The 24,965-nt window shown below is 42.0% G+C and overlaps 2 protein-coding genes across 8 annotated transcripts in view; one reads left to right on the top strand and one right to left on the bottom strand.

The window, feature by feature from the left end:
* Positions 1-1,157: 1,157 nt before the first annotated feature.
* Positions 1,158-21,941, bottom strand: LOC139373270 (quinone oxidoreductase-like protein 1). Of its 3 annotated transcripts, none has more exons than XM_071113590.1 (13): positions 21,751-21,941; positions 7,436-7,494; positions 7,238-7,315; positions 6,872-6,944; positions 6,691-6,735; positions 6,420-6,488; positions 6,122-6,255; positions 5,840-5,951; positions 5,195-5,293; positions 4,839-4,951; positions 2,817-2,922; positions 2,590-2,635; positions 1,158-1,987 (listed from the first exon to the last, which is right to left on the bottom strand). In XM_071113590.1, the coding sequence occupies exons 1-13, from the start codon at positions 21,770-21,772 to the stop codon at positions 1,888-1,890; spliced, it is 1,056 nt and encodes a 351-aa protein (XP_070969691.1). In that variant the 5' UTR covers positions 21,773-21,941; the 3' UTR covers positions 1,158-1,887. The 3 variants fall into 3 exon arrangements, with proteins under 3 accessions (XP_070969691.1, XP_070969690.1, XP_070969692.1); XM_071113589.1 differs by lacking the exon at positions 21,751-21,941 and adding an exon at positions 5,419-5,439 and having other exon boundaries at positions 7,436-7,793; XM_071113591.1 differs by lacking the exon at positions 21,751-21,941 and having other exon boundaries at positions 7,436-7,781.
* LOC139373269 (intersectin-1-like) overlaps positions 8,032-24,965 on the top strand; it is a 60,720-nt gene continuing 43,786 nt past the window's right edge. For 4 of the 5 annotated variants that reach the window (XM_071113584.1, XM_071113586.1, XM_071113587.1 and 1 more), the window contains exon 1: positions 8,032-8,181. The gene's annotated coding sequence lies outside the window, so the exon portion shown is untranslated. Of the gene's footprint in view, positions 8,182-22,678; positions 22,790-24,965 lie in introns of all 5 variants that reach the window. The other variant, XM_071113585.1, reaches the window with a different exon arrangement.

The following is a 24,965-nucleotide window of genomic DNA, read 5'->3' on the forward strand; positions in this document are numbered from 1 at the left end:
ACCCATGGCTATAATTGGGTTCAGTTATTCTCCATTGGCCACTTGAGCAGATGCTTGCACCTACAGACGTAGAATAGATCAAGCTTATTTAGGTTTTTGCTGATGAGCTGATTCTAGGATCTGACAATGAGCTTGTTTTGAAATTGTGTGAGCCTTTATCCTCGTTTTTCCAGATATCACAACTAACCGAGAGAGCAGACGAGTCTCAAGGAGCAGCTAGCTGTGGTGGAATGTCTACGACGAAAGCAGCAAGGAATTCTGGGTCTTAACCAGGAAATGCTACAGAGTCTTCAGAAACAATTGTTGCCAAGCAGACAGAACAGCATGCACAACTTAGTATGATGTTCCAGAACCGGTCACTTTATCACAGGCTATGCTTCTATGAGGAGACTACCATGTCTGTTTCATTATCAGTGCAGTGGAAGTGGCCCACCAAAAGGACACTGTCACGAGTTGTTTCCATTAACTTTCCAGCGATTCAATTAAATCAAAGAAATCAGGGGTGCGCTACGTTCGCTTGAACATTTGCGGAACAGTTTGTACTGAATGACACATTTTCCCAAAGTTTTTCGTATGTTATTGAACACTTTGAAGTGGGTTTGCCATGGTGTGGGTTAAAGCAATGAGTGACGCATTTAAAAGACAGCGGTGCATTTTGAACCCACACCCCTCCATGTTTTTTCAACTGATCGTTTCAGTACAGCACAGTTTCTGTTCCGTTACGTTATGTACTGAACGTAGCCCTGTTAACTCTGGCCAATCACAGTGAGGGCTACCTGAGGACAGTGTGTTGACAAGAGGACAAACTATTTGGAAGTGACCCATCTCAACACTTCTGATATGCCCTCAGAGAGTGGTACAGGTGGACAATAGTATCTCTCCAATCCCGGAAAGCCTCCACTAACAGGACATTGCTGTTTCCCCACCTTAGATTAATCATTTAGTGAGAATTTCTCTGGTCACAAATGACACATGAAAAGCACAGTTGCAGTTAATGTAGAATTCAAGTTGGGTCATGTTCAGTAAGGCACCAAACTGAAAACTTTTTTCAAACAGAAGGTTCTACAGATATGTTGCGAAATGATTTTCTACAGTGTGTCCTACTAAGCATGCCACTAATGTGTTGCTCTGTTGGAGGCTGTAAAAAATGTCATAGCTTGAGGATTAACAACAAAGGTTTTTAATAAAAGGACAAACCTCAAATGTGCTGTATGTATTACACTAAGCAGAGCAAACATTTAGATATCCATCTCATTTGATATGTTTTGATAAACTCAAACTTTGCACATATTTACATTGTATTGGAATGACTGGCAAGTACTTTACACCACCGATTAAGTTGTACTTTAAAGTATTCTTTTCTTGGGGTATCTGTACTATTACTTCACTACATTCCTATAGAAAATATTGTACTTTTTATTCCATACATTTTCCCTTCCAACCAAAAACTCGTTACATTTTGAACGCTGAGCAGGACAGAAAAAAAAGTGAAATTCACACACTTATCAAGAGAACAAGTGGTCATCCCTACTGCCTATGCTCTGGCGGTCTCACTAAACACATGCATCTTTTGTAAATAAATGCCTGAATGTTGGGAGTGTGCCCCTGGCTATCCTTAGGAATTTGAATTTATAATTTTACTTTTGATACTTAAGTATATTTGAGCAATTACATTTACAACCCAAATAGTTTTAGACTTACTCAAGTAGAATTTTACTGGGTGACTTATTTGAGTAACTTTCTATTAAGGTATCTTTACTACTACTCAAGTATGACAATTGGGTACTTTTTCCACCACTGCTGGCCAAAAATACATAGGAAATATGAGAGGCAGAATTTGGGGGCCTGTCTTTGACAAGGGGAATGCTGGACGAGTGTCTGTCCGCCTCAGAGTTGAATAACCAACCTCTTCCGGACTTGTTTCTTTTGCACCATCTCCATGGAAACTGTGGCATCATACAAAGGCACTGGGTCCTCTAGCTGGGGCCTGCATAAGACAGAGGGAAATGTGAGCGCTGTCCACCAGGATAAACAAACTCAAACATACCAATATCAAACATACAGTATAACCATGCTTACTCAAACATTTTTCACCCCTCTTTCGTGATATCCAAATTGATAGTAACAGTCTTGTCCCATTGCTGCAACTCCCATACAGACTCGGGAGAGGCGAAGGTCGAGAGCCATGTGTCCTCCGAAACACGACCCCGCCAAGCCGCACTGCTTCTTGACACACTGCTCGCTTAACCTGGAAGCCAGCTGCATCAATGTGTCGGAGAAAACACCGTACAGCTGGCAAACGAAGTCAGCGTGCATGCACCCAGCCCGCCAAAAGGAGTCGATAGAGTGCGATGGGTCAAGGACATCCCGGTCGGCCAAACCCTCCCCCAACGACGCTGGGCCAATTGTGCGCCACCTCATGGGTCTCCCGGTCACGGCCAGCTGCGACACAGCCTGGGATCGAACCCAGTCTGTAGTGGCGCCTCAAGGACTGCAAATGCAGTACCTTAGACCGCTGTGCCACTCGGGAGGCCCTTGCTTATTCACACTTGCACTGCACATACACTCATTATTGCAGTTCTGCTGTACCTTAAGGTCCCAGTGGAAAGCTTCTCCACTATATCCTTCATGATGTCTGAAAAGGAGCATGTAAGGTTAACATGTAACACAAAAGCAATTATATTTTCAATGCTCAACCCCTTATATCAGATTTTCATTTTAATATGTTTGTTTCATCTCAATGAATTGGAGTTAGATTTTAAATTCCTGCCCCCTCCAGAGGCTGACCCAGAGGGGCTGGGTAGGCTAAAGGATACGGAGGTACCTCCCCTGGCGGGCACTGGATGCCCCCCACACCTCCTCGTTGAGGAAGGACAGGGAGGCGGCCTTCAGGAAGAGGCTGCGGCTATCTGGAGGGTCCAGCTATGAAACAGAAGAGACGAGCGCAGATTAAATCCCAAACAAAAGACGTTGTGTACTTACTTGAGCAAATCCACTTGAAGGTCAATGGGAAGACTGCGATAAATACAGTTGAAGTACACTTAGTTCGGAGTAATTAAAACTAATTTTTCAACCACTCCACAAATTTTGGCAAGTCGGTTAAGGACATCTACTTTGTAAATGACAAGTAATTTTTTCAACAATTGTTTAGACAGATTATTCCACTTATAATTCACTGTATCACAATTCCAGTGGGTCAGAAGTTTACATACACTAAGTTGACTGTGCATTTAAACAGCTTGGAAAATTCCAGAAAATGATGTCATGGCTTTAGAAGCTTCTAATAGGCTAATTGACATAATTTGAGTCAATTGGAGGTGTACCTGTGGATGTATTTCAAGGCCTACCTTCAAACTCAGTGCCTCTTTGCTTGACATCATGGGAAAATCAAAAGAAATCAGCCAAGACCTCAGGATTCTTTTTTTTGTAGACCTTCGCAAGTCTGGTTCATCCTTGGGAGCAATTTCCAAATGCCTAAAGGTACCACGTTCATCTGTATAAACACCATGGGACCATGTAGCCGTCATACCGCTCAGGAAAGAGACGCGTGGTGTCTCCTAGGTATTAGCGTACTTTGGTGCGAAAAGTGCAAATCAATCCCAGAACAACAGCAAAGGACCTTGTGAAGATGCTGGAGGAAACGGGTACCAAAGTATCTATATCCACAGTAAAACGAGTTCTATATCGACATAACCTGAAAGGCCACTCAGCAAGGAAGAAGCCACTGCTCCAAAACTGCCATAAAAAGCCAGACTACAGTTTGCAACTGCACATGGGGACAAAAATAGAACTGTTTGGCCATAATGACCATCATTATGTTCGGAAGAAAAAGGGTGAGGCTTGCAAGCCAAAAAACACCATCCCAACCATGAAGCATGGGGTGGCAGCATCATGTTGTGGGGGTGCTTTGCTGCAGGAGGGACTGGTGCACTTCACAAAATAGATGGCATTATGAGGATGGAAAATTATGTGGATATTGAAGCAACATCAAGACATCAGTCAGGAAGATAAAGCTTGGTCGCAAACGGGTCCAAATGGACAATGACCCCAAGCATACTTCCAAAGTTGTGGCAAAATGGCTTAAGAACAAGAATGTCAAGGTATTGGAGTGGCCATCACAAAGCCCTGACATTAATCCTATAGAAAATGTGTGGGCAGAACTGAAAAAATATGTGCGAGCAAGGAGGCCTACAAACCTGACTCAGTTACACCAGCTCTGTCAGGAGGAATGGGACAAAATTCACCCAGCTTATTTTGGGAAGCTTGTGGAAGGCTACCCGAAACATTTGACTCAAGTTAAACCATTTAAAGGCAGTGCTCCCAAATACTAATTGAGTATATGTAAACTTCTGACCCACTGGGAATGTGATGAAAGAAATAAAAGCGGAAATAAATAGATCTCTACTATTATTCTGACATTTCACAATCTTAAAATGAAGTGGTGATCCTAACTGACCTAAGACAATGAATTTTTACTAGGATTTAATGTCAGGAATTGTGAAAAACTGAGTTTAAATGTATTGGGCTAAGGTTTATGTAAACTTCCGACTTCAACTGTACACATTATTACAGGAAACACCATTAACCCAGATCTCTTCACTCCTCCCAACATAACAGACCTTGCACACTGCCAATGTTTTTTTGCAGTATGTTTAACTTCTCAGAAAGCACACATTAACAAGCTGTAACAAACAAGCAACATTTCAATCACCCATTGTATGTATGAGTGTGACAAGTAGTGATGAATAAATCTTGTCATATGATGACTAGTGGAACTGAACTGCCAAATGGCTGCTCTAATCCAACACGAATGGATGGAATACTTGACTGCAGTCTACCTGCAGGTTTTGCTCAGTTGTAACCCAGTGACCTCCGACCCCGAGCAGGGTGATGATGTCATGCTTGTAGGGCAGAAGACACCTGGCCTCTGGCTCCTCCTCATGCAATCTCACTGGAGGAACACACACATCACCACAATCACTTCGAAAGACACCTCTTAAGCTTGTGTCAGGGGTATAAAAACAACAGGGCACAACAATGACTCAATTTTCCTTCTATTCCTGTTACAAAGCTTTACCGTTGTGTTAAAATACAAATCACAGAAGCATACACTCACAGCACTACGATTCATGTTAGACAAAGCTAGCTAGCATAATGGATAACAACAACCTATGGCCCTACATTGGCTTCTTACCTCCAGAGTCAATGACAATGTCCACCCCTAGACCGCCTGTCTCTTCCAAACAGGAATCCACCAGGTCCACCTTGGTATCCCACACACCTATCACTCTGGCTAGACACAGGACAGGGAAATCCCTTATGAAGGCTACATGCCAAACAGTGTGCAAACAATAAATAAGCATTTTTGGTACTCCATTTCCATTGACCTGCAAGGGGACACACACACACAAGACTTACCTACAAGAGACTCTCGCACTCCTAGAATGTGTGATTTGAGTCAAAGGAGTGACAGAGGTAAGAGTGGTAACAGCGGAGAATGAGAGAGGAAACAGAGAGCATAGACTAGGATTAAATACTACGGGACAGTTTCCCTGTGAATTTCCATCTAGCATGCTTTTCAGTCCGGGACTGCTTAACCTGTGTCTGAGAAACCGGCCCTGTGTGTTGCTGTCAGAACTTTACTACCTTATTTTTTTCATGATGAGAGTAGTTTAGGTAACTGATAGTAACACTGTCTCTTCACATTCATTATTACCCGGCTGCATTAATTTACAATCCTCAACTTCAACACATTCTCTACTGTGACACCACTTGTCTATTCACACACACACACACACACACACACACACACACACGTTGGCCCCCTCCCTGTTCTCACCGACGCTGGGCCGAAGCTGCTCCAGGAACTTCTGGTCTTCGGAGGACAGAGCTGACGCCAGTACTTTAACCCCATGGTAGTGGGCCAGCTGGATGGACAGAACTCCAAAGGGCTGAAAGGCATAAACACAGCCAAAATAGCAGTTAGTAGTCTTGTTCTCTTAAAGACAATTGTGTGCTACTATTAAGATTCTTTGCTGCCATCTTCTTGTGATGTCCAATTATGGATTTCTACAGTCCCATTGAATGCTCAGATGAGGGGCCACTATGGGGAAATACCTACACTGGCTCCATCCAGCACCAGCAGTGTGTGCCCGGATGCCATACGGGCTAGGGTATGGAGGGCTGTATAGGCCCGGAGTCCATCCCGAATACCCCCTGCCACCTCCACCCATCTCAACTTCTCTGGCTTCTGCACTGGTGAACGAACACAAAAGTCACTAATTTATTGCAAGAAGAAACAATGACTTAATTTGTACCAACAAATCCCTTTATTCCTTTGTTAATTTGTACCAAAAAATGCTAATAGATGCGATAGATGTACTTGTTTAACACTTGGATTTTGAACTTGTGCAACATACCAAGATGATTCTCGTTGATGACGACGGCTTCGCACAAACCAGACATCGCTGTATCCAAGGGCAGAATTCCTGTCATGCGAAAGAAGGGAAAAGCAAAGCCTAGATAAATACACCATGGTCATATCCAAAAATGATAAATGGGAAGGGTCTTTCAATAGGTTATCGGGAACATTGCCGATGACAATGTCAGAATCATCAAAATAAGGGGATGTTTTGAAGCTCTATGATTTATCCTTATGTAGCGGGTTCAGATCCCACCTGTAACATTTACCTACAACTTCATCATCAGGTTGGAAAAAGGTCACCTTAGGCCCAACTGAAGACAGAACAAAAATATTGCAAACGATTAAAGGTTTGTTCCAAAAATATAGTACGTTGTGAAATCAAATGTGCTAAACATCAAAGTCATAAACAAGGTCAATTACAATCCATGAAGTGGATATCCTGTTTACCTTGGAGGACGATCCCAACAATCTCCCTCCCTACTGGCACCAGGTCCCTTTGCAACTTTAGATCCTCATGTAGCTAACCAGAGGACAGAGGGTAAGGAAATGTGACAAATAGCCCATACAGCCATACATGATGTGTGGTCTGGTAAGGTAGGCCTGTCCTACAGCAACCCTGACCAAAAGCAACATATACTTTGGTCCCCAATTTTTTGTTTTTTCAGATAAAACAGGTCTGATACTGATTTTAAGCAGCATATTGAAAGTGACAACAGTAAGTATTGTCCATTATGACTGAGACAGTAGGGCTATTGCTAGGTCTATATAGTCAACATTGACAATACAATGAGTATAACACACAGTTACACTTACTTTTAAATCCAGTGGACTAAGGGCACATGCCTTCACTTGCACTTTAACCTGGTTGCTCCCGAGGTCACTGGGTACATTCTGTGACATGTTGAAAAGACAATCAGTGAGTTTGTCAAACAGCCAACTATGAGCCTTCCTGCTAAAAGTGTTGGCATGCTAGACTAAAGCGATAGCTACATTATTATGCTGGGCACTCACCGTTTCCTGGATGACAAATTTCGCCTCTGCAGCAGTTTCACCCACTTTACAGTAAAGCCCTTTCATGGTGGAAAAACTGTCAATAGGCTGGTGCAATTCACGTGCAATTAGAGCAACTGACGCCAGTTGGCAATTCTTTGTTTAACTGTACATTTAAAGTAGAAACTGTTCAATCATGTCAATGAGTATGCATATATCTTACAAAACAAATACATGTAATATTGGACATATGATATTAGCTAACGGTCTTCGGTTAAAAGAAAATGGGCAGAAAAATAGTTAACGTCCGCTAACTACGTGCATCAACAAATATTTGTATGGTTTCCTATAAATCCTACGTACGCCCAAAAATGTTGACACCGCGAGATTGGTTTAAGCTGCCCATTCGATTTTTTGTTTTATCGCATTCACAGAATTCATTGTCAATCAATGATTATGGTCCAATGGGGCACTTCCATCAAATTTTTCCTATTTGTGATTAGTACAATTTTACGTCGATCATATTATATCGTTCGCTGATTGGCTCGATATTGCAGATACTCAGAAAACTCAACATCTCGCGGTAGTACCCCATTTTCCAATTTGCGTAGCCTTACGGCGGGCCCTTGGTGGAAGGGAATTTGCAATTACAGGGGAAATATCTCGCAAAATCGACCGTTGCAGGGGAATTCATTCATTTTTATCTTATAAGTAACACACAGTTCCTTAGCTTATCAATTATTTAAGAATGGAAAACGAACGATGAGGTAAGAAAAATATGTTAATCAAGCAGTAAAAATGTGGAAGAATTGCTGGCTAGCCTAGCTAGCTGGTAACAGTGGCAGTCAAGACGGTCGGTAGGAAATCGCTGCACTGCACTTATCAGCCCATTTCGTGTTATTAGCTAGCTAACCAGTCATATGCCATTGTATGCATTTTAGTGGATGATATTTCCAAGGTTCCTTACTTTAGCCAAACAAGTTAATTTGTGTTGAATGTGAAGTTAAGCAAGCTATCTAACGTTAGTTAGCAATTATTTACATCAACGTTAGTTAGCAACTAACGTTAGACGGATTAATCAGACTGTAATGCACAATGAATTGCTAACGTTAAATTATGTACAGGCTGAAACGTTTGTGTGCAAAATCGGGTAAGTGTTCCTTACAAGACAGAATGTTGAATATTTCAATTTACTCTACCGGTTGTCTCTGTGGTTCGTCTTTCCCTTCAGCTGCTCTTAATTTGAGACAAAATATCCACAATAAATTATTGTTTACCCGACTAGAGAGCAGGTAGGTAGTTACATATGTTATTATATTGTTGGGTTCGGCACCGAGGTAATAAAGGTAGTTTTATTGGATATTATCTCGTCAATAGATATTGAACCAAGCATTCCGAATATAACATTTGCATTGTTGTGGCATGCATGGCTCAATAGCTATTGATGAGAGAGAACTGAATATCTAATGTAAAACTAATTTGACCTAGGTGCCTAACTGAACCATATTACCTACCTACTGCTAAAAAGTTGGATAAACAATACTTTCCTGTGGATATTGTGTGTCAAATTTCGAGCATCTGGACAAGGACAAACTGCACAGACAACCGGTAGAGTAAGTTTCAACGCTATTTTCTTTTGCAACATTCTGGCTTTTAAGGAACATTTTACAAGAGTTTTCACACGAATGTGTCAGACTGTATATACCAATTAATTATGATTTACAGCCTGACTAATCAGACTAGCTAGCAGCCAATCATGTAAGCCAACGCCTAGCAGACTGACTGGCTAGCTAACGACGGTCCATTGACAGTTAGCTGGTCAGTTAGCTTGCTACCTATGTATGCTTTAATTTTAATATTTTGCTTCGCTTCAATAGGAATGTCATGGCCATAGCTTTCTATTTGCAATAGAAAAGAAGGCTTTGGACCTAGCCATATCTAATTTGCTAGTTAGCTATTGCCAAAAGCTGGGTTGTGCCCTTGCCCTGACATCATTAGTCTTGCACAGGTTGGATTATTTTGTTTCTTTTGTTTAGCTAATGAAATTAATATCCCTCAAAAACGTGTCTACTCTAGGATATTTCTGTCTGATATCTCACCATGCCACTAGCATGCATTTGTGTGTGTTTGTCAGAGGGAGACCTGCAGAGAAAGAGAGAGTGTGTTTTTTAACAGCCATGTTTGGCATTGCCTCACACACACCCAGTAGCCCCACCTAAACCAAGCTCCACTGTCTGAATCTAGAAGCCATGCTTGGCTGTCAAGAAAGATCATATAAATTATTAATGTGCATTGAACTTTGTTGCTGTCAATGACACCCTACCCCAACTTATCTTGATTTGATGGGCATGAAGGAAGTGACATGCTTTGATTTTGGTCACAAGGCCATAGCATAGAGTGCCTTTTGCCACCACAGTTTCACTTTCCAGCGCTATTGCCTGCTGAGTTTTGGCTGACTTGTAGGAGACCCACTGTGCTCCTCTGGCGCAAATTGTTAGTGTTAGCATGCTAATTCAGTTATTTGGTTTTCTGCTTTGGCGTCTTAACAGCAAAGGCTGGGGGAACTGCTTTTGCTGGACTTGCATCTCCCTCTCAAATGGGGCTTTGGATTTTTCTGTTTATCAGCTTTATTCAATACTGTAGATTATGGCTGGGCGGTATACTGTATTTTACTATATACCGGTATTGATGCATGGACCATTTGGGGTTTTTACTTTACCTTCTATAACGGTATTTGAATATTTGATTTGTTAAATGTGATTTGCCTTGTGTAACCTTTTATAGTTTAAACCACTACGACGGTGGCCGTCATTGTAAATAAGAATTTGTTCTTAACTGACTTGCCTAGTTAAATAAAGGTTAGATAAAAATAACTTGAGTCATCCCTCTCCATTCCTTTTTCTACACAGACCTATCCCCTCACTTTCCTTCTATTAAGAAATCCACAAGCATTATAAAATGACACTTAGTTTATTTTTCTTACATCTGCAAACAGCTAGTTTGTTTTTCCTTACCATGTTTTAGCTAAATCATGTTAGCTGCTAATGCTAATAACTAGTTAGCTGGTTAGCTAGCTGGCTAGCTAGCTATTAAAAATACTTTGGTTCCTACCCTGTCACAATAACTCCTCCCTGACATTTTCTTTTGTTGTCATATCAAACAACACTGTATTTAAAGTGCCCACTAATATTTATATTCCACTGGAGGACAGCTCATAATAATGTCTGGGATGGAGTATAATGGCTGGAATGGCGTGAATGGTATCAAACATGTTTGCAGCCATTATTATGAGTTGTCCTCCCCTCAGCAGCCTCCACTGTTATATTCTAAATATAGAATTAGAATAAACATTCTATTTCCATGATTCAAAATGTTCACCCAAGTGTGTTGATCTAAATTGCAAGTCAAATCACAATTGCAACATTTGGTGACCAAATAAGTTCTCAATTTTTTTGGGGCCCATATTGTGCAGCCATGTGAGGAAATGCAGAAAATGATTAAAGTGCAGTAAATTTTTTGGTTGAATTGAATAGTATAAAACATTCAGAATGAAGTGACCCATTAAAATCACTTAGAATGTATGCTGCCACCCGAGGGGCACGTACTACTCATAAAGCAAATTTCTAAACATAAAATACTGTCATACTGAGAGAGAAAAAACTGATATGATAATTTGGCCATATCGCCGAGCACTACTATGGAGTCATGGCAAGAAAACAGCCAGCGCAATGTTCTGTGTTAAGAAATGCAGTCTTGTTGACGGTAGGTAGATTCACTATACACATAGTATTGACTTGGCTTTTGAACTGGGAATTTTCCCCTCAGGACTGAACATGGTGTGGTTATTGCAGAGGGAATTCCAGACTGTTCATAGCGCAGGGAAAACGGCCCACCAAACCTAATCGTTTCTGCGTTTTTACATTAACCTTTGACTGAGCTGATCTGCATCGGGGCTTATGGGCTGACTGATAGGCAGTGGGCTTGTGTTGTGTGTGTGCGCGCATGCATGTGAGGAGAGAGCTTTGGCTGCACAGTTGCAGATACTGCAGCGCTCCTATCTATCGCTCCTGGGTTGCTCAGCCACAGGGCAACCTTGACTTGACATTGGCTGGAGCATGGTGTTTCAGGTCCTCGACAGGAAAGTGTCACATTAAATTCCCACCAGCAATCCACACAGTCAACTGCAGTGCATTTTTCCCCCCAGCATATTTAATTATACTGCCAAAGCAACATGATATAGGTTACAGCTAGATATGTTTCAAAGAAGCAGGCAATGCCCTTGTCCTGGCGTACACCATAGACGCTGTTGCTAACCGAGTGCCCCGTTCCCCACCTCAACCTTTTGACCCTTGACCAGTGAACCAGAGCTGCCCTTTGGGGACCAGACTGCCAATTGGTTGCACAGCATTCACTGCAGGATCTGTGGGCCCGAGATTGACAAGCCATCTGATAGTTAGATAATTGTATGATGGTTTCTTAAACACCAACTCCCCTTTATCCAAGGTCATGCTAGTTTGATGAGCGATAATTCTGATGTTGGTGCTGCAGTTGGGAGTAGGATTCCCTCATACTGTCTGCATGCAGTTTGGATCTCTCTTGGAGATGGTGGAAATAACTGTGTGTGTGTTGCACAGTTCTCACCTCTACAGTGCATTCAGAAAGTATTCAGACCCTTTGACTTTTGCCACATTTTGTTACGTTACAGCCTTATTCTAAAATGTATTAAATCGACCCCCCCCCCCCCCCCCCCCCCAATCTACACACAATACCCCATAATTACATATATATATATATATATAATGTGTATATATTTTTTCAACTGAAAAAAATCACCTTTTTAAATAAGTATTCAGACCCTTTACTCAGTACTTTATTGAAGCACCTTTTATCAGCAATTACAGCCTAGAGTCTTCTTGGGTGTGACGCTACAAGCTTGGGACACCTGTATTTGGGGAGTTTCTCCCATTCTTCTCTTCAGATGCTTTCAAGATCTGTCAGTGTTGGATGGGGAGCGTTGCTGCACAGCTATTTAAGGCTCTCCAGAGATGTTTGGTGGGGTTCAAGTCCGTGCTCTGGCTGGGTCACTCAAGGACATTCAGATACTTGTCCCGAAGCCACTCCCGCGTTGTGTTGGCTGTGTGCTTGGGGTTGTTGTCCTGTTGGAAGGTGTACCTTCACCCCAGTCTGAGTGCTCTGGAGTAGGTTTTCATCAAGGATCTCTCTGTACTTTAGGTGCCTTTTGGCAAACTCAAAGCGGGCTGTCGTACCTTTTACTGAGGAGTGGCTTCCATCTGGTCGCTCTAGCATAAAGGCCTGATTGGTGGAGTGTTGCAGAGATGGTTGTCCTTCTCATAGGCTCTCCCATCTCCACAGAGGAACTCTAGAGCTCTGTCAGTGACCATCGGGGTCTTGGTCACCTCCCGGACCAAGGCCCTTCTCCCCCGATTGCTCAGTTTGGCCGGGCGGCCAGCTCTAGGAAGAGTGACACCTCCTTTTTATTCCTTTCTTCAGCCGATCCAAATGGGCCCGTGTCTGTGCGACTTGGATCACTTCGTATGTCTGTGTTTTGCTAGCTTTTTCTCCTACACTTTTTTTGTTTGGATTTTTCACAATGCTTTTTTTGCCGCTATTAGTATTCTTCTGAGCAGCTCAAGGACACTATAAAAGTCACTTGATGACTTAAACAGCATCCCCACCTGTGCAGGGATTTTTCTGACATAGGCAGCACGCCCAAGGGTTTCTAAGTCCAAACTGAACATTTCCAAACTATGAAGTATTGATTTTGTTATTAAGTTTGAGCACAAGAACACAGCATTAGCCATGGCATATTTTCCTGCAATTATATGCATTATCTTTAAAACTGCAAAGTTTTCTCAGCTCCATGGCAGAATATGTAGAATCCTTGGAAATTTGCTTTAAAACTTCAACATTTTCTGTCAGTTTCATGGAGAAATTCCTAGAACTGCAAGAAATTAGCTTGAATGCTAAAATTGCTAAATACATTTAAAAAAAGATGGGGGGGCTTCTATAGTTTTCTCAAATGAATCTGTGCCGACAGTGCCAATAATAGTTTTTTGTGTGTAAAATAATCTTTTTTTTTTTTTAAATCTAATTTGACCAACATAATACATTTAATTCATATCATTACAAATCTGTTTTCACATCAATAAATGGCTTCATTATTATGCTACTTAACATGATTTACATAATTTAAGAGTCCATTGAAGTTTTTGTAGGTCAACTTGTTTTTTGGAGTCCAGCGTTTTTGAATTATTTTTAATTCCGTTTTGATTTGTTTAAAAATTGTTTGAGGTGACAAGTTGTTTTATAGTCAATACATTTTGTCTTCCAAATATTATTGTTCACAATGCAGTCCACCATAGATCTTTAGTATTGTCAACCATTTGAGTATCAAAAACACAGTGAAAGACAGTCTTGCAATTTATACATACATCAAAATCAATTATTCTCATCAGGTACCATATTTATTTAGTTCTGTAGCAGTTCAATAAAATATGTTTTAAACTCATCACTACAATTTGGCATTTCCACGTCCCCTGCCACGCCCACCACCTAAGCCTCTTTTTGATCCTGAAAAAACACTCCTGTGCCATTAGTCAGCCCCACTTGGTGCTGTTCACTTTAACTAGTAGGGTTGTGACCTGCAATATTTTTTCCACGACGAACACAAAGTAGGCCACCTATTTGGTCCTTTTTAAAACCCTGTTGTATGTCATATTGTGGGCTATAGCTTGGAAAATAAATAAATGTGACTCTGAATGACAACATAATGATGTTTCCTTCCAATATTAGGGCTGTTTTTCTAAATAAGGTAAATCCGGTTTGTTTTGTTTCCTTGCCATGATATTAATGAGGATCGTGATACTGGTAGGGTCTCGGCCCTAATATTTAGGCCATATCAAATCAGATTATGTCACATGCGCCAAATACAACAGGTATTTGTTGACCTTAGAGTAAAATGCTTACTTACAAGCCCCTAACCAACAATGCAGAGTAAAGAAAAAGTTAGAAAAATGTCAAATAAATGAAAGGAAAAATTGTAAAACAATTAAAATAACAATAACGAGGCTATATTAAAGGGGTACCGGTACCGAGTTAATGTGCAGGGGTATAGGGTAATTGAGGTAATATGTACATGACATGCATGACATTCAACCTTCGTCTCTCCCGAGCCCGTACGGGAGTTGTAGCAATGAGACAAGATAGTAGCTACAATTGGATACCACAAAATTGGGGAGAAAAAGGGGTAAAAAATAATATATATTTTTTTAAAACTTCCAGTTCCACAAAGGGTCGGAAACTTTACGGTAAATTTCCAGAATTATTTTCTGGGAATTTTCCATGGCAAGTTAATTTTGCTTAAATTATCTAAAAACAGTGAACCTTTTTTGTGGGATACACATAAGGAAATTCTAGTTCTTGTGGAATATTTTGGTTAAACTATCCTAAATTAAATGGAAATGCAACCCTCTGCATGCACAGTGTATTCTTCCGTCACATGTGCAGTCAGTGCATTCTTCCATCACATGTACAGCTGATTCTCAAGATCTTACATACAAATGAGATGCTATTGAGCCCATACTACTACACTGTCTGAGCCAAGGACTACATACTTTCTGGTAAGTTTTGATTACAATACTGGGTGGGGTGAATATATTTCATGACATGAGTTAACTAGTAAATAGTAGCCTACAGCAAAGTGTGCTTTAAATCATTTCAAACTTGTGAACAATTTCTGCAAGTTAGTTTTTGCTACCATGTGGGTTTTAGCTTGCTTGAGTGGTAATTCACCTGTTTCCATTCATGTTTCATTATAAAACATTTATCCTACACGTAAGTTGTTTACTCTATTTATCTGTACATGGAATTGTATTATTTCCTTTTACTAATTTTTTCTAATCTTCACAGGAAAATGCCACGGGCACTATCTGATGTGTGGAGACATTTCACTGCAGCTGATGTAGAAGGAAAAGCTGTGTACATTTGCAAATACTGTGCCAAATCATATTATGTGAAGAATGCAACAAAGATGCAGAATCACCTGGCCAAGTGCATAAAGTTCCCTCAACGCAACCTCTGACAAAAGACCCTGTACTTTTATTCAAGGTGAAAATGATGAATCAGACACCTTATCGATAGCAACAGCTCATGGTCCTCCTGGAATCAGATGTTTTTTTGACTCAATGGAGGAACATAGTCAGAGAAATGCTGATAAATGTCTTGCTCAAGCTGTGTATGCAACTGGTTCACCTCTTGATGCTCACAGGCAATGTGTATTTTAAGAGATTTCTGAATGTTCTTAGTCCAGCATACACCCCTCCAACCAGACATGCTTTATCTACTAATTTGCTGTTCAACAGAGTTCAAGTGAAGGTCAAGCAAATCATAGAGAAAGCAGACTGTATTGCAATCATCTCTGATGGGTGGTCGAATGTTCATGGGCAAGGAATAATGAACTACATCATCTCCACCTACTCAACCAGTATTCTAAAAGAGCACAGACACACCGGTCTCTACATTACAGATTAGCTGAAGGCAGTCATCAATAACCTTGGACCACAGAAGGTATTTGCACTGGTGACAGACAATGCTGCGAACATGAAGGCTGCTTGGTCTAAAGTGGAGGAGTCCTACCCTCATGTCACACCCATTGGCTGTGTTGCTCATTCTTTGAATCTGCTCCTCAAGGACATCATGGCACTGAAAACAATGGATACACTCTACAAGAGAGCCAAGGAAATGGTTTGGTATGTGAAGGGTCATCAAGTTATAGCAGCAATCTACCTCACCAAGCAAAGTGAGAAGAATAAGAGCACCACATTGAAGCTGCCCAGCGACACCCGTTGGGCGGGTGTTGTCATCATATATGACAGTCTCCTGGAGGGGAAGGAGTCTCTCCAAGACATGTCCATATTACAGTCTGCTGATATGGACAGCCCCATCAAGAGGATCCTCCTGGATAATGTATTTTGGGAGAGTGTGGTAAGCAGCCTGAAATTCCTGAAAGCTATAGCAGTAGCCATTGCACGGATTGAGGGAAACAATGCCATCCTGTCTGATGTTCAGACTCTGCTTGCAGATGTAAGAGAATAAATCTGTAGTGCCCTGCCCACTTCACTGTTGCTCCAAGCAGAGGAAACTGCAGTTCTGACATACATCAAAAAGTATGTAGCCCATACACGCCGCAGCGTACATGTTGGACCCCAAGTATGCTGGCAAGAGCATCCTGTCTGGTGCAGAGATCAACAAGGCCTATGGTGTCATCACTACTGTGTCTCGCCACATTGGCCTGGATGAGGGCAAGGTTATTGGCAGTCTGGCGAAGTACACTTCCAAGCAAGGGCTTTGGGATGGAAATGCAATATGGCAGTGTGCCAACATATCACATCAGCCAACTGGTGGAAGGGACTTTGTGGATCTGAGGCTCTTTCCCCTGTTGCCTCCATCATCCTCCAAATCCCACCAACATCAGGTGCCTCAGAGCGCAACTGGTCCTTGTTCGGGAACACGCACACCAAAGCACGCAACAGGCTGACCAATACAAGGGTTGAAAAATTGGTGGCCATCAGGGCAAATTTGAGGCTTTTTGAGCCTGACAACGAGCCATCTTCAACAAGGTTGGAAAGTGACAGTGAAGATGAAGCCTCAGAGTCTGATGTTCAAGAGGTGGACATTGAGTAGGTCCAGGGAGAAGACCCGGAAGCCTGAGAGGAAGACCGTCTAGAAACTAAAGCTTTGGTTATCATTTTACAGATGTTAAATGTTTTTGGGAGCTGCGATGATCATTCAATATTCTTTCTTTTGTTGTTCAGTGAAATCATCCCATGTGAAGAGTCAACTCATTTGATTAAAGTTCAATTTGTAACAAAATTGTTGTTTTTTATTTCTATTGGAAGGATTATAATTTGCAATTATGTCTACTTATGATAAGTTGTTTCTGTTTCCATATGATATGGTAAATATATCCAATGCAAAAAAAACATTTAAATGGTATTAAAATTAATTCTCACATTTTCCCATTAATTCCCACTGAAAGTTTTCCTGAATATTCCCCAAAATGTATAACCCTAGTAACACACATGTTTTGTTCACCATCTTAATTCCCTCATCCACTTAATGAAGAGGGAAGAATTAGCCCAAAGAGTAATGCCCAGGATTTATTACTTTGTCTGGTTGGTTGGTGTGTATCAGGGCTGTATTTAACTCCCCCCCTTGAGATAACATGGTCAGCTCATACTCAGAGAAAACAGCCCTAAGCCTGACTAACTTAGTGTACTCAGGGCTTAGTGGACTCGCATCTGCTCTGGCAGGCCCAATGAGAGGGCCTTGACCCATGTCACCCTAAAGCACTCGTGTTAGTTACTAATCCATTATGCATACATACAGTGCCTTCAGAAGGTATTAACACCCCTTGACTTTTTCCAAGTTTTGTTGTGTTACTAGCTGTTAGATTTTTGGGTCACTGGCAATGTCAGTGGAATTATGTTTATCGACATTTTTTTAAATGAAAAGCTGAAATGTCTCGTCAATAACTATTCAACCCCTTTGTTATAGTAATCCTAAATAGGTTCATGAGTAAAAAGTTGCTCAACCAGTTTCATAATAAGTTGCATGGACTCACACTATGCAATACCATTCTGTATATTTCTGGCCCTTCTTTGGTCACTGTGTTAACAGCCCTCCAGGCAAGCTTCAATGCCATACAACTCTCCTTCCGTGGCCTCCAATTGCTCTTAAATACAAGTAAAACTAAATGCATGCTCTTCAACCGATCGCTACCTGCACCTGCCCGCCTGTCCAACATCACTACTCTGGACGGCTCTGACTTAGAATACTTGGACCACTACAAATACTTAGGTGTCTGGTTAGACTGTAAACTCTCCTTCCAGACCCATATCAAACATCTCCAATCCAAAGTTAAATCTAGAATTGGCTTCCTATTTCACAACAAAGCATCCTTCACTCATGCTGCCAAACATACCCTTATAAAACTGACCATCCTACCAATCCTCGACTTTGGCGATGTCATTTACAAAATAGCCTCCATTACCCTGTGGTGCAAAATAAATAAATAAAATAAATACAGTAGGGAAAGAGGTAGTTGTTTGGGCTAAATGATAGGTGGGCTATGTACAGTTTACCTAATTGCTGCAGTAATCTGTGAGCATGTGCTCTGACAGTTGGTGCTTAAAGCTAGTGAGGGAGATAAGTGTTTCCAGTTATAGCAAGTAAAACACTGGAATTAGATTTGCAGTGGAAGAATTTGAAATACAAATAATGGGGTGCAAAATAAATAAATAAAATAAATACAGTAGGGAAAGAGGTAGTCATTGGCAGCAGCAGAACAGTTGGTGGAAGGAGAGGCGGCCAGCAAGAATGGAAGGAGAGGCGGCCAAAGAATTGGTTTTGGGGGTGACCAGAGAGATATACCTGCTGGAGCGCGTGCTACAGGTGGGTGATGCTATGGTGACCAGCGAGCTGAGATAAGGGGGGACTTTACCTAGCAGGGTCTTGTAGATGTCATGGAGCCAGTGGGTTTGGCGACATGGAGCCAATGGTGGGTATATAGTGACAAAACGGATTGCACTGTGATGGACTGCATCCAATTTGTTGAGTAGGGTATTGGAGGCTAGTATGACAGCGAGGGCGAGGATTGGTAGGATGGTCAGTTTTACAAGGGTATGTTTGGCAGCATGAGTGAAGGATGCTTTGTTGCGAAATAGGAAGCCAATTCTAGATTTCACTTTGGATTGGAGATGTTTGATGTGGATCTGGAAGCAGAGTTTAACCAGACACCTAGATATTTGTAGTTGTCCACATATTCTAAGTCAGAGCCGTCCAGAGTAGTGATGTTGGACAGGCGGGCAGGTGCGGGCAGCGATCGGTTGAAGAGCATGCATTTAGTTTTTCTTGTATTTAAGAGCAATTGGAGGCCACGGAAGGAGAGTTGTATGGCATTGAAGCTTGCCTGGAGGGTTGTTAACAGTGTCCAAAGAAGGGCCAGAAGTATACAGAATGGTGTCGTCTGCGTAGAGGTGGATCAGAGACTCACCAGCAGCAAGAGCGACATCATTGATGTATACAGAGAAGAGAGTCGGCCCAAGAATTGAACCCTGTGGCACCCTCATAGAGACTGCCAGAGGTCCGGACAGTGTAGGTGTAATTAGACCTTACAGTGAAATGCTTACTTACGAGCCCCTAACCAACAGTGCAATTGTTTTAAATGATAAGAATAAGAGAAAAGTAATACAAGAGCAGCAGTAAGAAATAACATATACAGGGGATGCCAGTACAGAGACCAGGGAGGTTTTCCAGTACCTCAAAGAAGGGCACCTGTTTGTAGATTGGTAAAAATAAGAAAATACATAATCAAAATAAATAACGTTTTTATTTCTTAGGTAATCCATTGTAAAAAATAAATAAAAAATAGTTATTGTACACTCGAGGTTGTGCAAAACTACTTTTTTAGCACAGCGTGCTGATGTTCGGTACTCGTCCCCACCTCGTACTTATTACTGCAGCACAGCCGTGCTAAAAAAAGGTTGTTTTGCACAACCTCGAGTGTACAATTGCTTTTCTACAATGGGTTACCAATGAAATAAAAACGTTTATTTTGATCAATGTATTCATATGCTACTATTTCATCCCTAAATTAAAATATAAGCCTAGTCCCAACATGTTTCTACCCTAGCCAGCTGGCCGTTCATTCTATCAGTTATGTTGCCAGACACAATCGTTAAGTATTTTTGTTCTATATTTATGGACACAACCCAGTCGTTGGTTCTAAATGTGCCGTTTCCAGTCTGGCTGGCAACACTCTTATCCCGTGTTTGCTAGCCAGCCAACTATGGCTAACAGTCGCGTCAAACCGTGCAGCTGGAATAACTGCAAAATGACTAAAGCCAATCGTAACTGTGTTGAAATGATAAAGAGATCTACATTCATACAGTTAGTGTCCAGCTCCCAAAAAATAAAGGAAATGAAAGCAAGACAGTCGGGGAGCATTGACAATTTACAAAAAAGATGGATGGAGGACCATTTTTTTCACACTCACTGTTCTCTAACCGTTTCCCTTTGGCCTCTACTAGTTTGAGCTGTGAAAATGTGCAGAGGAAGCGAAACTGGGACAGTCCATGTTGTCCAATGAGCAGGCAGAATGTTGTTCTGCACGGTTGACCTGTCCCCTGAGCTGTGAGTGACACTGCATACCAAAACATCAGGATACGTATGTTACCAACATTTTAGAATACCTTAGCACTGTTTCGTTTGATACTACCAATTTTTTCAGCTCTACCAATCTAAATAACCTACTGGCGCCTTTCTAAAAGGTTTATACATTCAGTTAAGTTTAAGCAACAGGCACTAGTTTCTTGTTTGCACAGGCCCAGTAATATTCACTTCGCTTTCCTGCTCATCCTACCAACCCTCACTCACCGGCTTTTTTGTCTGCTCTTCATGCGCGTATATTCCGCTGTCAGTTGTTTTATTTATTTAATTTAGCCGTGATGTCGAGCAGAGATGCAGACCCGGATGAATCTTCTGTTGTTAGATTTGTACATTTTGTTAAATTTGTACATTTTGCAATGTTTTGTTAACATTGCAAAGCGAGCAATGTTGACACATTGTATAATTTAATTGCCTGTTATAACCAAGAACACAGACCAGTCTGAGTAGACTTTGCAAGTTCTGTCATACAGCCTCTGAGTGCCAGATAGGGGAAATGGAGCACCTGCTTCGTGACAGGCATGCTTGCAGCTTTACAACAAATAAAACGGCTCGTCTGTAGCCTAAACGGTAATAAATAAATAAAGAGACCCGTTTTACCGATGCCTTTCACAAATCGTGTCGCGGGCCATTTTAAACTAATGCCTGGTCACTAATTATTGGTTTGATAACACACGTTGCTCCGTCATGTTACTTAGCTAGCTAACAACCTGGTAACTTGAAAGTAGGTTTATGCTAACTTGATTGGCACAGCAAGAAGGGGTCTGCTACTCTTGAGATGTGCTTCAAATGTAGGATTCATATAGGCCTAATGTAAGCCTAAACTATATAAAAACTCTTTCTTTCTGGTGCTCCTTAAATTCTGTTTGGTGCCTAACGTTTTAAAAGTTGGGAGCAGTATGTGTGTTTGTGGGAGAGAGATAATGGTGTGTGTGCTTATGAGAGGGAGCCCTAGAGAGAGTGTGTCTGTGTTAACTAAAGAGTGAAGAAGGTTTCATGCAGTGTTTTCCCTTTACTGGCACAATGACAATGTAGATCATTATGCATGTATATTCCTTCCTCCCATTCCTCCAGCCAAATCACAGGTATACCTTTGCGAATATCCAACTCCATGCGATGTCCTTCAAAAATGCATTATGTAGGCCTATCTCGTCTTCTGCGGAATAGGCTACGTAGCCAGTTGATTACTGCCGCATGTTTCCAAGAACAATTCTCCCAATCATCTGTGTTGCCATCTTTGTGTCTGCTTGCTGTCTGTCACAGGAGTTCAACTTCTAACACTGCATTGGGCCATGCCCTCCCGCAGACTTTATACCTCTGCGATGACATCATGTGCGGCGGCGGTGCACTTGTCAACTAGCCCCAGCCCTAGGCGTCTAGCCTGTCTGTCTTATAAGGGGCGTTCCACCACAACAGGAGCTTGCCAAGTGACCAGATTATGTAGATAAATCCACCTTCCAGTCTCAGACCAGTGGCATCAGAGCCCCGGTCCTGTCTGGCTGGAACAACAATGCGCAAACTGATAATTCCATAGAATCCTTCTCTAACCTTCCCTCCCTATCTGTGTGGATGCATCCCAAATAGCGCCATATTCCTAATGTAGTGCACTACCTTGACCATAGCCTTATGGGCCCTGGTCAAAAGTTGTGCACTATAAAGGGAATAGAGTGCCATTTGGGATTCCGCCTTTCCTATGCCTCTCTCTCTCTGAACTGTCCTTTTCAAGACCTTGGGTCACAGGGAAACACTCATCGCCACCAATGACAATCAGAGTTAGAAAAGTTTAGAGGGAGAAACTAGGTCAGAGGGACAAAACAGCCTTGCCCACCCCCTCCCTCATTTGCTTGGTATGTGTGAGGCGTGCGTGTCTGTGAGCCAGTAAGTGTAAGGCTAGCTCAGTGTGTGATGAGGCTCTTGTGCGCCTCTCCAGGGAGATGTGAATGAAGTGTAGGATGGTGAATCGCTGTGGAGCAGCATGGTAATCTGCTCTGCTCTGTCTGCTCTTTGTGTTGACTCAAGCCTTTCTGCCTCGAGGACCGAGAGAAGCTGGCAGCAGAGTCAGTGCACTGCTGGCCTGGCTTTGCTCTTACGAAGCAGAACCCTTCACAGCTCCGGAAAGTCACTCCTCCTGTAATTAACGCACACGAACAAGCTTCTTTTTTTTCTATTTTTTTTTCTTTACCAAACAGAAACTGCGTAGTATGGGAATGTCGTAGGAAATTACTTATTTTTTTGTGAACAGAGAGAAATATACAGTGTTGTGTCTCTGTTGAAATGTTTCAGCCTGCTTGGGGCTCCCACTGTGAGGGCTGTACGGGAGGGGTGGTCTGGCTCTGATTAAAATGTCTTGGGTGCTGCTCCCTTCCCCCATTTCTTTGTTTTACTGATACTCCGGCTATGGCCGTCCTCTCTCACCATGACGTTTGCACAGCTGGGAGATAACATTGGCCTCTCCTCCGTCCCCTCTCCATCTTCTCCCCTCTTTGTATGTCATTCATCCACTTTATAGAAACATGAAGAGGGCCTCTCCGTCCCCCTTAATAGAAACATAAAAATAAATAAAAACACGAGTAATGATAACTTGGCTATATAGACTGACTCGGTACTGGTATCCAATGTGCAGGGGTACAAGGTAATTGAGGTATATATGTAGATATAGGGATAAAGTGACTAGGCAACAGGATAGATAATAAACAGTAACGGCAGCGCATGTGATGAGTCAAAAGAGTTAGTGCAAAAAGGATCAATGCAGATATTCAGGGTAGCTATTTAGCCTTCTTATGGCTCGGGGGTAGAAGCTGTTCATGGTCCTATTGGTTCCAGACTTGAAGCAAAAGGCTCCTTAACAGCTTCTACCCCAAGCCATAAGACGGCTGAACAATTAATCAAATGGCCAACCAGCATATTTACATTGACCCCCCCCCCCCCCCCCCCCAACCTTTTGTTTTTACACTGCTGCTACTCGCTGTCTATTATCAATGCATAGGCACTTTACAAATTACCTCAACTAACCTGTACCCCTGCACATTGACTTGGTACTGGGACCCCCTGTATATAGCCTCGTTATTGTTATATATATTTTTATTTTATAAATATTTTCTTAACTCTATCTTGAGCAGTATTGTTGGTTAAGGGCTTCTAAGTAAGCATTTCACGGTAAGGTCTACCTACACCTGTTGTATTTGGGGCGGCAGGGTAGCCTAGTGGTTAGAGTGTTGGACTAGTAACCAGAAGGTTGTGAGTTCAAACCCCCGAGCTGACAAGGTACAAATCTGTTGTTAACCCACTGATGTACTGATATGCCAAGCAGTTCCATAGGCCGTCATTGAAAATAAGAATTTGTTCTTAACTATTTTAAATAAATAAAATAAATGTGACGAAGTAGCAGAGACACTGCCTGGTATAGAGGTCTCGGATGGCAGGGAGCTCGGCCCCAGTGATGTACTGGGCCATATGCCAAGCAGTTCCATACCAAGCAGTGATGCATCCTGGACACTGAAGAACTTGATGCTCTCAACCTGCTCCACTACAGCCCCGGAGATGTAAATGAGGGCGTGCTCGGGCACTCAGTTTTCTGTTGTCCGCGATCAGTTCCTTTTGTTTTCCTTACGTTGAGGTTGTTGCCCTCCCCATATGCTATATTTTATATTTTTTTATTTTAGTTATTTAGCAGACACTTAGTCAGATCGACTTACAGGAGCAATTCGGTTTAAGTGACTTGCTCAAGGGCACCTAGTCGGCTCTGGGATTTGAACCGACAACCTTTCGGTTACTGGCACAACGCTCTTAACTGCTAGGCTATCTGCAGCCCTGTATAATTGTCGTCAGTGATCTGTCCTACCACTGTGTCGGAAAACTTAATGATGCTGTTTGAGTCGTGTGTGTGTGTGTGTCCAGGGTCCAGTTGATGAGGGAGGTGTTTAATCCCAGGGTCCTTAGCTTCGTGATGAGCTTGGAGGGCTTCTAGAGCTGTAGTCAATGAACAGCGTTCTCACAAAGGTGTTCCTTTTGTCCAGATGGGAAATGGCAGTCTGGAATGCAATAGCAATTGCGTTATCTGTGGATGTGTTGGGGTGGTATGCAAATTAGACTTGGTCCATGGTGTCCGGGTTGATGGCGTTGATGTGAGCCATGACCAGCCTTTCAAATCATTTCATGGCTACAGATGTGAGTGCTAAGGGGCAATAGTCCATTTAGATTGGTTACCTTAGCGTTCTGCATGAAACATTACAGAATGGGTCAGGTAGAGGTTGTGAATGTTGACCTGTTTAAACGTCTTACTCACATCGGCTACGGAGACCGTGAT

Source organism: Oncorhynchus clarkii, chromosome 18 (genome assembly GCF_045791955.1).
Source record: "Oncorhynchus clarkii lewisi isolate Uvic-CL-2024 chromosome 18, UVic_Ocla_1.0, whole genome shotgun sequence".
NCBI classification, from domain to species: domain Eukaryota; kingdom Metazoa; phylum Chordata; class Actinopteri; order Salmoniformes; family Salmonidae; genus Oncorhynchus; species Oncorhynchus clarkii.

Excerpts from the sequence above, each read along its gene's own strand:
- LOC139373270 (XM_071113589.1), bottom strand. The coding sequence starts at position 7,501 with ATGAAAGGGCTTTACTGTAAAGTGGGTGAAACTGCTGCAGAGGCGAAA. Across the intron at positions 6,945-7,237 it reads TTAGTCCACTGGATTTAAAA|CTACATGAGGATCTAAAGTT; the intron begins GTAAGTGTAACT and ends TCCTCTGGTTAG. Across the intron at positions 6,489-6,690 it reads ACCTGATGATGAAGTTGTAG|GAATTCTGCCCTTGGATACA; the intron begins GTAAATGTTACA and ends TTCGCATGACAG.